Source organism: Drosophila albomicans, chromosome 3 (genome assembly GCF_009650485.2).
Source record: "Drosophila albomicans strain 15112-1751.03 chromosome 3, ASM965048v2, whole genome shotgun sequence".
NCBI classification, from domain to species: Eukaryota; Metazoa; Arthropoda; class Insecta; order Diptera; family Drosophilidae; genus Drosophila; species Drosophila albomicans.
This window is the reverse complement of record NC_047629.2, coordinates 46,783,268-46,797,151: the sequence shown is the minus strand read 5'-3', so window position 1 is coordinate 46,797,151 and position 13,884 is coordinate 46,783,268. Positions and strand designations below refer to the sequence as shown.

Genomic DNA, 13,884 nt, shown 5'->3' with positions numbered 1-13,884 from the left:
TTGAACTTTGAGGAATATTTTAATTTGTTGGTATAACTTTTAGTATATTATATTTGTATGTATAACTTCTAGTATATTTGAATATGAATCTGAAATTCAAAATATGGAATATATTTTGTATTTTTTGGTTCTACCAAGTACAGCTTTTAGTATATTTGAATATGAAAATTTTAAAAGTTTATCAAATTATTTGCTCTATTTTGAACTTTGAGGAATATTTTGAATTTTATGGTTTAACTTTTAGTATATTTGAATATGAATATGAATGTGAAACTTTTAAAAGTTTTTCATGTTATTTGGTATATTTTGATCTTCGAAGTATTGAATTGAATTATATTTTGAATTTTTTGGAATACCAAGTACAGCTTTTTTATTTAAATACTAATATGAAAAATTGAAAACTTTTTCAAGTTCTTTGGTATATTTTGAACTTCGACGTATATTTTGAATATTTTGGTATACCGTACTACCAAGTATAACTTGTAGTATATTTTAATATGAATATAAATGTGAACATTTTAAAAGTTATCTGGAATATTTTGTACTATAGAATACTTCTTGAACTTTTTTTAAGAATTCCTTGGGTATGTGAATTGTGTATATTTGAACAAAAATTCAGTTCTCGTACTGTTTTGCTTTTATTGTAAATGGATAGCTGGTATCACACAGTCGAGCACACTTCACTGTAGTTTACTCACTTGTTTAATATCAAAATAATGATTGAAGCTAAAAATCCAGTTTCAAGATTGAAATGTTGTTTCGCTTCAATACTAATATCTTCTTTCAACAATTCTTTTTTTTTTAATTGAAAAAATATAAAAATTAAAATTTTTTTCCTACATTTTAGAATGTCATGTTTTTGGGAAGCATTTAATTCTAATTCAAACATTTAATGTGCTAAGCATTTATTTAAGCGTCTTAAGAAAGCTTCACAAAATAATACGTTCGTTGAAATTTGTGTAACCTAGAAAATTATATAATTAACAAATTAAACAAATGTAACACACTTTGAGGACCATAAACACAACTCATTTGCTGTGCATTAATTAGTTGATGCACTTTAAAGTAAACTTGTATGAAGCGAAATGAAAACACTAATTAACAAGCGTTAAAATTGAACCAAATTGAGTCTTGGCCTTGTCCACACTTAATACAAAATCGAAAAAGTAGGCGGGTCACCCACAAATGGCAGAGACTTGAAGTTTAATATTATGGCCAGTCAACAAGTCAGATAATTTATTTAAAGAAGGGTATGTTTGAAGCTGGATGAAAGAGATTTTTGAGTTCATTATTGTGCCGATGATGATTATCAGCTGAGGAAAGTGCGCAACAATTAGCTAATTATTTTTTGGTAGACAGTTTTTTAAATGCGGGTCAAATGGGCTTGTGAATTGTGATTACTTTTAAGCACATGGCTGTTTTCTTTTTCTATGCTGCATTGTGGGTCAAAGTCTTTGAAAAAATGACGTTATAAAAGAAAAAGTAAACCATGAACATAAAGCCCAAAAACAAAAAATGTTGTTATATGAAAACAAAACAAAAACAAAAGCAGAAAAAAACCAAAATATAATATGGCGCATAACTGAGAAACGGGTTCTGCCAGACAGACAGATAACAAACAGACAGCAAAAAACTGAAACTGAAACTAAAACTACAACTAAAAAGCTGCGCTTGAATAAATGCTGAAAATTTTAAGTATACCAGAAATTTATTGCAGCGCATTTTTTTAATGTAGTGTGAAAAAAGCGCACTGGAAATACACATGTTGTTAGATGAAATGGAATCGCAAGAAAATAAAACAAGTGAGAAAGCTACAGAGTGTGCTCGACTGTGAGATACCAGTTATCGATTTTAAGTAGAAGCAAAATAGTACGGTATTATTCTTAAAACATACCGAATTAATATACTGAAATATACTAAAATATACCACTGAAGCTATGGTCGAGTGTGCTCGACTGTGAGATACCAGCTTTGCATTTTTAACAAAACCAAACAGTGCGGTATTTTTCTTGAAATATACTAAATTAATATACTAAACAAATACTAAACTATACCAATAAAGAAGGCTATAGTCGAGTGTAGTCTGTACTGTGAGATACCCGCTTACAAAAAAGTGTGGCAGTCTTAAAATATACCAAATTATTATACTGAACAAATACTAAAATATACCAAATGCTATATTTGGTATATCGATGTACAAGTAGGAAAGCTATAGTCGAATGTGCTCGACTTTGAGCTACCCATTTTCAATTAATGCAAAAGAGTGCGGTATTTTTCTTAAAATATACCAAATTCGGATATTAAAAACTAAGATATATCAGTAATGAAAAGTATAATCGAGTGTGCAACTTCATTAAGTATTATTCTTATAATTTCATGCCAACCTTATCTTTTAACAAATTAATATAATGAAAAATACTAAAATATACCGAATGCTTTATGTGGTATATCAATATACTACTACAGATGGATACTTGTATATTTTATCGCCTTTTAACGCTGATCAAGAATATTTAGATGACCCCTTCTGCCTCTCACATTCATCTTCTGCAGGCACAAACTTATAACACCCTTTTACCCTATAGATACCCGGTATAAAAAGCGCAATGGCGAAAAGCCAGTTGCAATGCTTGTACAAAATTGTGGAAATGGCAAAAAACAAACAAACGAATGCGTTGTAAAACAATTTCTCTCTAATTAATTGTGTGCATTTAGTTGGAGGTGGGGGAATTTGCTTTAGTTTCGATTTAGTTTATTTTGTTTGTATGTGTTTATGTGTGTGCATTTTCCGCTTTTGGGCCTTGTGTTTATACGCCTGAAAAGTGCGAAACATGGCGCAACATTGCTGCCATGTTGCAAGTGCCACCCAGGGAGGTTGCAAGCAGCGACAACATTGTTGAGATGGCAAAGCTGTTGGCTAATTTAACGCGCATTTTTTCTAATCTGTTGACAACATTTGCAGGATGCCGCACCCAACAACAGCAGCAACAACTACAACTTGGCACAGCATCAACAGCAACCACAGCAGTCGGCGACAGCAGCAACACAGCAACAAACAGCACATGAGCAGTCGTTAAATGTCGAGGCTGTCATATTGCAAAATCAGGTGGATACATTGCAATGGCAATTGAAGCAGGTGAGTGCAACAACAACCAAAACAACAACAACAACGAGAATGACAACGACAACTTGCAGATTGAAAGACTTAAGACACAAACCTCGCATGGCAGCCAGACAAAAGACTTAAGACACAAACGTGACTTCGAGCCGCTCACTTTGCATTGTTAACTATGCACAACTATATTCTGCCCTTCTCCTGCCTCCCCCTCCCCCTGCCCCTCTGCTAAGCAGACCTGCTCCAAATACCTTCAACTTCAACCTGTTCCCTTGACTTGTCTTTGTCTTTTGCTTTTTTTTTATCTCTCTGCCATTCTCGACTTGGCAGCTTGTGTTCTCACGCCTAATACGCTCATAATTACCACTCAATGCCAACGCGAAAGAGAGACGTTGTTATCCGCCTGGCTTCCAGCTTGCTTTTCCCTGTCTCTCCCTTCCCATTCCTCTACCTCTCCTCCACTTTCTTGTCTAGGCTTTTCAGCGCCATGTTAAGTGGCCTTTGTTGTTGTTGTCGGGTTTATCTATAGTGTTGGCAGCAGCATTTCCTTCATTTGTTTTTCTTTATTTCCATTTCTTTTGTATTGTATTCTACCTTCAGTGTTCTGTTTTGTGCAGCTCTTCAAATTGATGGGTTGTGTGTGTTAGGGCGAATACTACGTCCAGAATACCACGTCCACACAATTAGGCGGCACATTCTTTTTTAACGCTTAATTATAGAGCCCGGTGGTCGTTTCAAGTCATTCTGTTCTATGAGTATTCTGTTCTGGTCATCATCTTATTGTCTTTTGGCTTTGACCATTTCCTCAATGCCGACATTAATTTTATATTTCCTCATTGAATACTGCATAGAAATGCTTAAAGATTACGACGAAAAGATTTTAAACTTTTTATAAAGGAAAGGCAACTTCCTTTATTAGGAACAAGTCGAGTGTGCTCGACTGTGAGATGCGCGATTTTGAATAAAATCAAAACTGTACGGTTTTAGTCTTAAAATATACTATATATATCGCAAAAATACTAAAATGTAACTAGAGCTATATTTGGCATATTGACATAGTAGTATTTTCAATAAAAGGAAAGCAGTGCTATATTATTTTTAAAATATAACAAATGAATATATCACAAAAAAACAGAAATAAAACTAGGGCTATATTTGATATATTGATATAACGGTGTGGTCTTTAAATATACTAAATTTATATACCACAAAAATATGGAGAAAAACAATATTCTTAAAATATACCGAATCAATATACCTTAAAGTACTGATAAAAGCAAATTCTTGTGTGGTATTATTCTTAAAATATACCGAATTAATATACCACAACAATACTAAAATATCCACATATGGCCATATTTGGTATATTAGTATTTTAGTGCTTGAAGAACGGCAGTGCGGCATTTTTCTTAAAATATACCGAAAAAATATATGTACCACAAAAATACTAAAAATTTACTTAGGGGTATATTTGATATATTGACATAGTTCTGCATTTAAAATATAGAGTATACGATATGCCAGATTGTGAGCAAAAGCAGCTAAGATCCGTTTTAAGTATGCGTTTATACGGTCGACAGACAGACAAACGGACATGTCTATATCGTCTGGTCAAGAATATACATACTTTATGGGGTCCGAGATGCCTTCTCCCTCTTACACACAAAATTATAATACCCTTTTAATTCTATGGGCACCGTGTATAAAAAGAGGTAGGGAGTCTCGATCACATTGCGTAATTCCCATTAGCCACAAGCCAAACGAATCGACTTGACTCGCCTCAAAAAGAGAGCAGAAGACTTACCAAATATTTAGGCCAACTTCTTGGTTCTGCGTTAGAGTCAGTTAACCGGGTTAAAATTTAAAGTTTGTATTGTTCCCAATACGTTGACTTATTTCAAGCATTTTTCCAATCCATATTTGAACCACAATGACCTTCAACTTTCTTTGCAACACTTGCTGAACAGATTCTATATATAATTCATCAGTTAGTTGCCAACAATGGGAAAATATTTACGCTTTCATTTCGTTTTAATGCGCCTCTTAAATGAAGTTGTCTGCGGCTGAAGCTGTGTGTGAGGAAAGCCGTCGAGGTGCCAGGAAAATTGCAATATAATCAGTGATAAACATTTTCCATTTCCATTTTACTTTGGACCGTGTCTATCGACACCATGAGCGCTGCCAGCGTTTGGAATGTTAGCAAGCAGAGAAGGAAAACTTGGCAACGAGGCAAAAAACTGGGTTACAAGACAAACCAAAGGCGGTCAGCACGAGCAGCAGCAGCAGCAGCAGCAATAGCAAACTGGCAGCAGCATAAAAAAAACTTCATTAAACTGCAAACAAATCACAGACGAAGCGTGGGCTGAGACCAGACCTAGAGATTTAGCCGGTTTGATTGATTGCGGCGTGGACGGAAGCTTAATCTATGCAACAGTCTTGGAACAGCAGTCCAGAGCGGATGCTGTTCCAGCTCTGAGATGACTTTTCAATGAACCAAATTTCAAAGTTGAGTACTGGGAAGGGAGGGGGAGACAGGAAGTGCGGCCAGGCAAAAGGCGATTCGCTTGTCAAATGCAACTGAAATCCGAATTAATGAATTAAACAAGGCATAACCGAGCAGGCATATTTCAACATAACTACAACTAATGAAACTACAACAATACAAATAAAAATACCTGGAGAGCGATTCCTACTCAACAACAACAATAACAACAACAACAACAACGTCTCATCGCGTAACTCGCATTTTGCCATCTTCAGTGCAATAAACACGCAGTAGGAAAACGTTTGGCTGCTTAAACGGCAGCTGCTAAAAACCCCAAAACGGAAAAATGAACACAACAGCAACAGCAACAACAACAAAATAAAGCAAAATAAAGCTACTGTTGAGTGTGCTCAGCTCGGTAATACTTGCTATAAACATTTTGGCAAATTTCGCTAACAATTTTGTAAACTTAGTCAAATAATTTTTTGCGCTTTGAGCTAAATTTCTAGCTTAGCATTGTTGGTTTTTTATTTTAAGATTTTTATAGATGAACTTCATAAGTTTCCTTTTTTTGCAACATAAATTAAAGAAGAATACACCCATTGAAATGCTCCTCAGACACAAATTTATCTAAAGAGTGTCAATGATAGGTATAGGAATATGAAAAAAATGAAATATAAGCAATGAAAAACTCAGCTTTTAATAGTAACTTATGTTAAGGGTTTTATAAGGAATTGACTTGCTAGATACTTTAATGACAGTTTAAAATATGTACTTATTTTACATATCCAATCATAAAAGGCAGTTCTCATCACTAAAAATATTATTCCATTTAATTTTTGCGACACTGATTTCTTCTTTTTAGTTTTGTGGCGTCGCTTGACTTGACTTTCTTTATTTTATGTTATACACTTGGAAATAATATAAAATTTTTATCTAAAACAGAAGAATATTTTTGTACATTCTTTAATATGTGTCTTTTTCTAAACTTTTAAATATAAAGTTTAAAATCTATAAGAAAAATACTTCATTTTGTTTATTACTTTTTCATTTTATAAACTTTGTATAGACTTTGAAATATTTGTATTATATTTTTGTTATTCAATATACTTAAATATAATATACAATTTACCATCTAACAGAAAGAATACGGTATTGCTAAGCGCTGCCGCAAATTTAAAACGAATGAATAGGAAATAAGTGTCCCAAAAATAAAAAAGTAATAATACTTGTAGTGATGGGATACGATGTTATTGATATGTTTTTGTTATTTTGTTTTGTTCTGTTTTATGTAAACATAAATTATATTATAATAATATAGATTTGTAATTCAAAATAAGCAAAATGAGTATTTTTATCCATGCCTTCAATCTTTAATATGTATACATATATCCGAATCAGATCTTTAAACAGAGACACGAAATGACATTCAGCAATATTTTATCTACTTTTTAAGCAGATCAATAATGGAAAATAATTATACTCTTAGAGTTTTCCTTCGTTGACACTAAGTTAAAATACACTTCTACCATCCAAAGTAGCAAGTATCGACATTAACAACGATTTGAACCGCCACAGCAACCAACATCAGCAACAACCAACGACAGCAACAACAGCTAATAGCCACAACAACTGCAACTACAACGACAACTACAACAAGTCTTATGCAATCAGCAGACTGGCTTGCTGGCCAAAATACACATTGGATAAATTCACCGCCTGCCAAATTGCATTTGCCAATGTTTTTTTTTTCTTTTTTGGGCTTCGTGTGAAACTCTTTTTTCCCTCTTTATTGGTGTGGCCAAATTTGGTTGCAATGTGGGCGTGGCGGTGGGAGATAAAATGGGCATATTGGTCAGGTGGCATCTTAACACTTTGAGTTGCCAATTTGGCAATGTGTTGCCTCTTAATTAGGCGATGGAATTATAATATCTCGCTAGCCTAAAGACTGTGTGCTATTTGGCTCGAGTCGTGATTCCATAAAAGTACATTGAAGAAAAGATATATATCAGATTTCAAGTGAAAGTTGAGAGAGAAAGAGAGAGAAAAGTTCGATGACTGCTCCAATAGAAAATAATCACAGAAAACGAAAATTAACATAATCGATTAATCGCCGATAGATTCATATCAAATATGATTTTCATTAGAGGTTATTGTGACACACGACACGCTGCATGCAACCAACGACCTTGCAACGTGCTGCTGCTGCTGCTGCCACGAAAGTGAGTGAAATGCGAAGCAGAGATGATCGAAGAATGTGTTAATACATTCGCAAAAGAAATACAGAAAGCACAGACTTTAAAAACTGGATCTGAGTCTGAGTTATTAGAGCAGCGAGAGAGAAAAACAGTTACAAAGAAAACAACAAACAACATTCCAACTGATTGGGAAAATGTGTGCGAGAAAAGTGCATAAATCAAAAAGAAGAAGACACATACTCGTAACATATCACAAAAAGAATCTCAAATACCCTCAAAGATTGAAAAACTGTCCAAACTCAATTTGCATGCAAAATTACTCGAGATAATTAGCATAACAAATTGCTACAAATGAATTTAAACTGCGCTGAGTAGACGAAGCGTAAAATGATATCTACAAGAGTCAAAGAGACAGACACACGCTGTTGAACACACAAAGAACAAAGAACACAAACTGTTTTGAGACAATCAAGATTCTAGACTTGTTACGTTTACAACACGACAAAATCTCTGTTGCGCAACAGTCCCTGAATTATTATTAAATTTTCTACTGAGATCACTTCTGCTTAGCTTAAGACTCTCGCTTTGGTGTCTTAGCTCGAGTTAGAAACCTGATTTCGTTACACTTTCTCTGTGGGCTGGGCTCATGTTTTATAGATCTTCGGTTTTTACAATAAATGTAAATCAATCTTTTCTTTTGGCAAAGTGAATCATATCGCTGCGAGCATCTATAAAAGATAGTCAAGTCTCTGATAAATTACTTTTACTTTTACTTGCTTTTTATTTTCTATTATTATGCCTATTTCTCTCATTCCTAAGAAAAACATAAATTGCAAACTTACAAATTTATAATGCAATAAACATAATTCTGAAATACACTTTGACTGAATAAAGGCAATTAAAACAAGTATGAAAGCTACATTCGAGTATACCTGACTGCGAGATATCCGCTACCCATTTTGAATATAGTGCAGTATTCATTCAAAATAATATACCGTCAAAATACTAAGTATCTATATACCTAAAGCTAAATATGCCAAGACGTTTAGGGTTTTCAGAGCCTCTTCATTTCTTAAAACATGTTTGAAACTCTTTCGAATCCAAATCGAATAAAACATTCGGGCATATTTTGCATTCTTTGCTTTATTTTGTATGTAGTACTATGCCAATATACCTAAAACATGGTCTTTGGTATGTTTCAATATTTTTGCGGTATATTCATTTGGTTTTTAGCCACACATTCGCCTAGAGTGGGCGAAAATGTTTCGACGATTAGTGCTGTTGTTCTTTATTATTGCTTTCAAATATCAAATATTCAATATAAGAAATTTAGATGTTGAGATTAATTTGTATATTGAAGATTATGTTTGACAATTTATTGATTCCTTTGAGATGAGATGAGATGAACCACAGAATACATTTAAGTTTGAAATTGAACAAATGTTACATTTAGCTACGGATGAAGATGATTCAAGACATACTTAGCAAAAAGAAGAAACTTTACATGTTTTCACAGGACGGCAAAGTAATATTTCCTACTAAGAGAAACTTTATGGTATACTTTTTATATAAAAAAACGGAATACCACAATAAAAGAGTAAACAAAGTTGCATTAAAACACACTTTACAAGTCCTAAAGATAGTATCTGGTCTTATTCTCTTTGCTCCTTTCAAGACACACCTGACAATATTTGCAATCATCTAATTTAATGTCCACTTTTGCAGACGGAAACGAATTGCGAAATGTATCGCGCTGTTATGGAGGAAGTTGCTCGCTTCTTCGAGCGCTATCAGCAACAGCAGCAGCAGCAACAACAACAGCAGCAACAACAGCAGCAGCAACAACATCTCCTTCGCCAGCAGCAAATGCAAGCGAATCGCCACAGTCTAGGCGGAGGCAGTGGAGAGCAAATCTCGCGTTCAAAGAGTCTGCATCATGTGCAGGGCAGCGTACAGAGTGATCCCAATGGCTACACGGAGAACTCGACAAGTTCTGCATCGAACTCAGCCTCGGCATCGTATCTGCGAGCACGCAGCAGCACCAACTTGATGTTGAATCAATCGATGCTGACGATGAACGAGGATCACAATTACGAAAGCATTGCGCCCGCTGGCAGTTACAATGCCTTCAAGGATTTTACCTGGTAAGTGAAAATCGAAATGTGAAATGACAAGTAATTTAACTATTTGTGTCTTTTTTTTCTTTTGCAGGCGACGTTCGCCGAAAAAGTTTGGCGGCTGCAAGGCGCGATTGTCATCGCCGGAAGCAGCCGAGGAGAAACTGAACCAGGAGGCGTTTCGCCTGGCGCGCACCATACGCAATCTGTTGCACACATCGCAACAGCAACCGGATCTCACGCAGCCGCGTCATTCGATTGGAGCTGGAGTTGGCGTTGGAGCTGCAGGTCATCGGCTGTGCATGACGCAAAAGACGAGCTCAGTGCTGACGCTGCACAATGCCACAATGGATGCTACGACGCCTAGTTTGCCAGCTGCCAAGACAAGCAGCAACAGCAACAACAACACCACCGCAACTGCCACAGCAACTGCCACCGCTGCTGAGATGCTCTTTCTGCGCGCCAACACAATGCGAGACTCGCGTCTCTCGTTGCGCAGCTCCACCGACAGCTCTGTGCATTCCACCATCTCCTCGACATCATCATCGAAGCTGGAAACCGACGAGGAGATCAACGCAATACCACAGCCAACAACAGCAGCAGCAACTGCAGCACCAGCAGCAGTGGCAGCAACAAGCAGAGTCCAACCACAGGCTCCAGCACTGAGGATGAGAGTGGATTCAGTTCGATTAGCTCCTTCCACGATGTCGGTTTGCCACTGAGCTCTACGCTCATTGGGGACACTTCGTCGAGACGTCTCTCGATGTCCACGGAGAGCCGCAATTCGACGCTGAAGTCAGCGCTGAATGTGGTGGGCGTGCCGACCTGCTCGCTGAGCAGCAACCAGTCGCCAGTGCAATCGCCCGCCAAGACGTATCGCAATGCCAATCGCTATCAGCAGCGCTTCTCGACGCTCTCCAACGAGGATGCAGCCGCTGTGCTTTGGGTTTAATCTCAACCCATTAACTATGTACAGTGGTTCTTTCCCCGCATAAATTATTTACATATTACATTTTAGTTTTTAATGATTTTTCTTGCGTCGCGTCGTCGTGAAGTGCCTCCTTCTTTTTTCGTAGTTATTAGTTGTTGCATAAGTTGATGGCAACTTTCTTAAATACTTTTACGATACAATTTTATCGATTGCATTTTTACATTTAACGCTTTTTTATATATATCTATGTAAAGTGTTAGGCTAAGTTTTGCAGTATTTATGCTTAATTGTGCAGTTTGTAACAAAATAAAACGACAACTCTAAAAGTTATATGACTGACAGTTAGTTGACTTTCGATTTCGATAACATAGGCCTTAGAGCTTGTGTCAAAAACAAAAAAAGGGACATTCTCTAATTTTATTCGATTCGTTGTTTCGGTTTTTGGCACGTTTCGTTTCGCTCAAAACTTTTCGGTATTTCTTTCCGCAATATTCCGGCACTCAACTTTTCGTACTTTCAATCAAGTGCATTTTCCAATTTTCTTTCCCAATCAAAGCAAAATCAATACCTAAAAAAAAAGAGAAGAAAATGGCCAGCGCTGAGATCCAAATCCCTGAGCCATCGGTGTTCGAACCAAACAAGTTTTTGCAGAGCCGCCTCGAGCTGCAAGCTCAAGCGCAGTCGCCGCAATCGGCACATGATGCCAAGCAGGAGCTGCAGAAGCCACGGGATCAGGAGCTGGAAGGAGCTAATAATAAAAGTGTGCCCGAGCAACAAAACGAGCAAACATACAAAATCGAATATAAACATCCACTTGAGCATGTCTGGACGCTGTGGTATCTGGAAAACGATCGCACCAAGCACTGGCGGGACATGCTCAATGAAATAACACAGATTGACAGTATCGAAACATTCTGGAGGTGAGTATAAGGACCTTATCTTACACCCGATACAAATAGAGTTAAAGGGTATTATAACTTTGTGCCTCCATGAAATGTTTGTAACAGACAGAAGTAGGAATCTTTGACCCTATAAAGTATGCATATTCTTGATCAGCGTCAACAGTCGAAAAGATATAGCCATATCCGTCCGTCTGTCTGTCCGTCCGTCAGTTTGAACACCTAGATCTCAGAGACTATATGAGATAGAGCTATCATTTTTTTCTACAGCACTTGTTATGTTTGCACGCAGATCAAGTTTGTTTCTAATTTTTGCCACGCCCATTTCAACCCCCGCAAATCGACAAAAGCACACTCTTACTTACTATGGGCTTAGTAGCTTTATCTGACAATATACCTTATCATAAATTTTGGTATATATAGCAAACATAGATGTTAGTATTTTTGTAGTATTTTAATTTTTGTATATTATGAATAATACTTCAGTATATATTAATATACTGAATCTATATTATGGTATATTTTGGTATTTTTAGTATTTTGATTTGGAACCTCTTTATAATAATATCTCACAGTCGAGCACACTCGAATTTATCTTTCTTACTTGCTTTCTGTTAATCACAATTATTTTTACTTTTCAGTTTGTACTACACTATCAAAACACCATCGGAACTCAAGGTTAACTGCGATTACTATATGTTCAAACAGGGCATTCAGTATGTATAAAATACTAAATTCTTTCACTTACTAAATCTACTCTACTTCATTCTTAGACCCATGTGGGAAGACGAGGCCAACATCAAAGGTGGTCGCTGGCTTTTCACAATGGGCAAGAGCTCGAAGGATGCCCTCGATCGCGTTTGGCTGGACATCTTGCTCATGATGGTGGGCGAATCCTTCGAGTACGCCAGCGACATTTGCGGCGCTGTCGTCAACATACGCGGCAAAAGCAATAAGATTTGTAAGTCAATCGAATATATTAAATATATTATATACATATTAATTAATTATTTCAATTATTTCCGATTTCACAGCTGTCTGGACTGCGAATCACACAAATGAATTGGCTGTCTTGGAGATTGGCTTTAAGCTGAAAACATTGTTGCATCTACAGTCGCATAATTTGCAATATCAACTGCATTCGGATGCCATGTCAAAAATGAATTCAGGAGTTCGATCTGTATATAGCCTGTAAAGTATTCTACTTTGTATATTTACAGATTAGGATGGACAGCTGAGATAAGATTCACGTAATTATGCAATGCATGTCGTTGAAGAATTGTGCATGTAGTATATGAAATTATTCTGGCATCAGCCAAAATTGTACACATTGAAATTCCAGCAAATTCTGTCACAAAAAATGCGTGTTCATATAGATTATACAAATAAAATTATTCGCCGTAAAATCGGTAAAACAGCATTGAATTATTATTTCTCCAAGTTTAAGAAATTTTTGTTAACTGTTATCCTTTCAAAGCTCTTACCTCTTCACATCCTTGTAAATTGGAAAAGGATATGGTTTTTGGGCTCATCAAGACCTAATCTATCGATTTGCATTCAAAGTTTTTTCAAATTGTTAAAAAAAATTTTTTTAAATTTTTTAAGGGGGACCATGGACAAATTGGTCAAAAATCACAAAATCAGCTGTAACTCCCGCATTTTAAGGACTAGCCGGATGTCCTTTACAGCAATAATAGACCTTGGCATTAGAAGCCAGAAAGTGCAATAAAAAGGACAAAAGTCCTTACAGGAGCTAAGATATTCGCAAATTTTTCTATGGCAAAAATACGTTATAACTCTAGAGTCCTTTGAAGGATAACAGTAAAACTAGTGTCAATCGATGGCTTTTTGATATATCTATCACTTGGCCAAAGGACATACCAATCGCGACAGTGGTTCAGCAGATATCCTGAATTTTGTATTTTTGAGAAAATTCTGTGCAAATTTTTTAAACCTTGTCATCGAATTTTTTTTCCCTCGAAATTTTCCAAATCTTTTTAAATTCCGCGCTTCCTTAGACTTTCCTTATATCCTTCGACAGAATGCGCAAGGATATACAACATTTATACAAAGAACTGCGTATTTTCCGCTTATCCTGCGGAGTGCCAAATCCAAAAATAATGGGAGAAATAAAAAATC

General features: G+C 36.1%; 2 protein-coding genes across 2 annotated transcripts in view; both read left to right on the top strand.

The window, feature by feature from the left end:
• The window catches only part of LOC117569198 (AF4/FMR2 family member lilli), a 36,240-nt gene extending 25,603 nt beyond the window's left edge, over positions 1-10,637 (top strand). The window contains exons 2-4 of the mRNA XM_034250266.2: positions 2,963-3,136; positions 9,524-9,942; positions 10,010-10,637. Of these exons, the coding sequence (XP_034106157.1) occupies positions 2,963-3,136; positions 9,524-9,942; positions 10,010-10,637 (1,221 nt within the window). The remainder of the gene's footprint in view (positions 1-2,962; positions 3,137-9,523; positions 9,943-10,009) is intronic.
• Positions 10,638-11,241: 604 nt separating this feature from the next.
• Positions 11,242-13,165, top strand: LOC117569199 (eukaryotic translation initiation factor 4E1). The gene is made up of 4 exons (XM_034250267.2): positions 11,242-11,766; positions 12,387-12,461; positions 12,519-12,706; positions 12,780-13,165. Exons 1-4 carry the CDS (start codon positions 11,435-11,437, stop codon positions 12,938-12,940), a joined length of 756 nt encoding a protein of 251 aa, XP_034106158.1. The 5' UTR covers positions 11,242-11,434; the 3' UTR covers positions 12,941-13,165.
• The last annotated feature ends 719 nt before the right edge of the window (positions 13,166-13,884 follow it).

Coding starts and splice junctions, on each gene's coding strand:
- LOC117569199 (XM_034250267.2), top strand. CDS start 11,435: ATGGCCAGCGCTGAGATCCAAATCCCTGAGCCATCGGTGTTCGAACCA. Junction 11,767..12,386: donor AGTATCGAAACATTCTGGAG/GTGAGTATAAGG, acceptor TTTACTTTTCAG/TTTGTACTACACTATCAAAA. Junction 12,707..12,779: donor CGGCAAAAGCAATAAGATTT/GTAAGTCAATCG, acceptor CCGATTTCACAG/CTGTCTGGACTGCGAATCAC.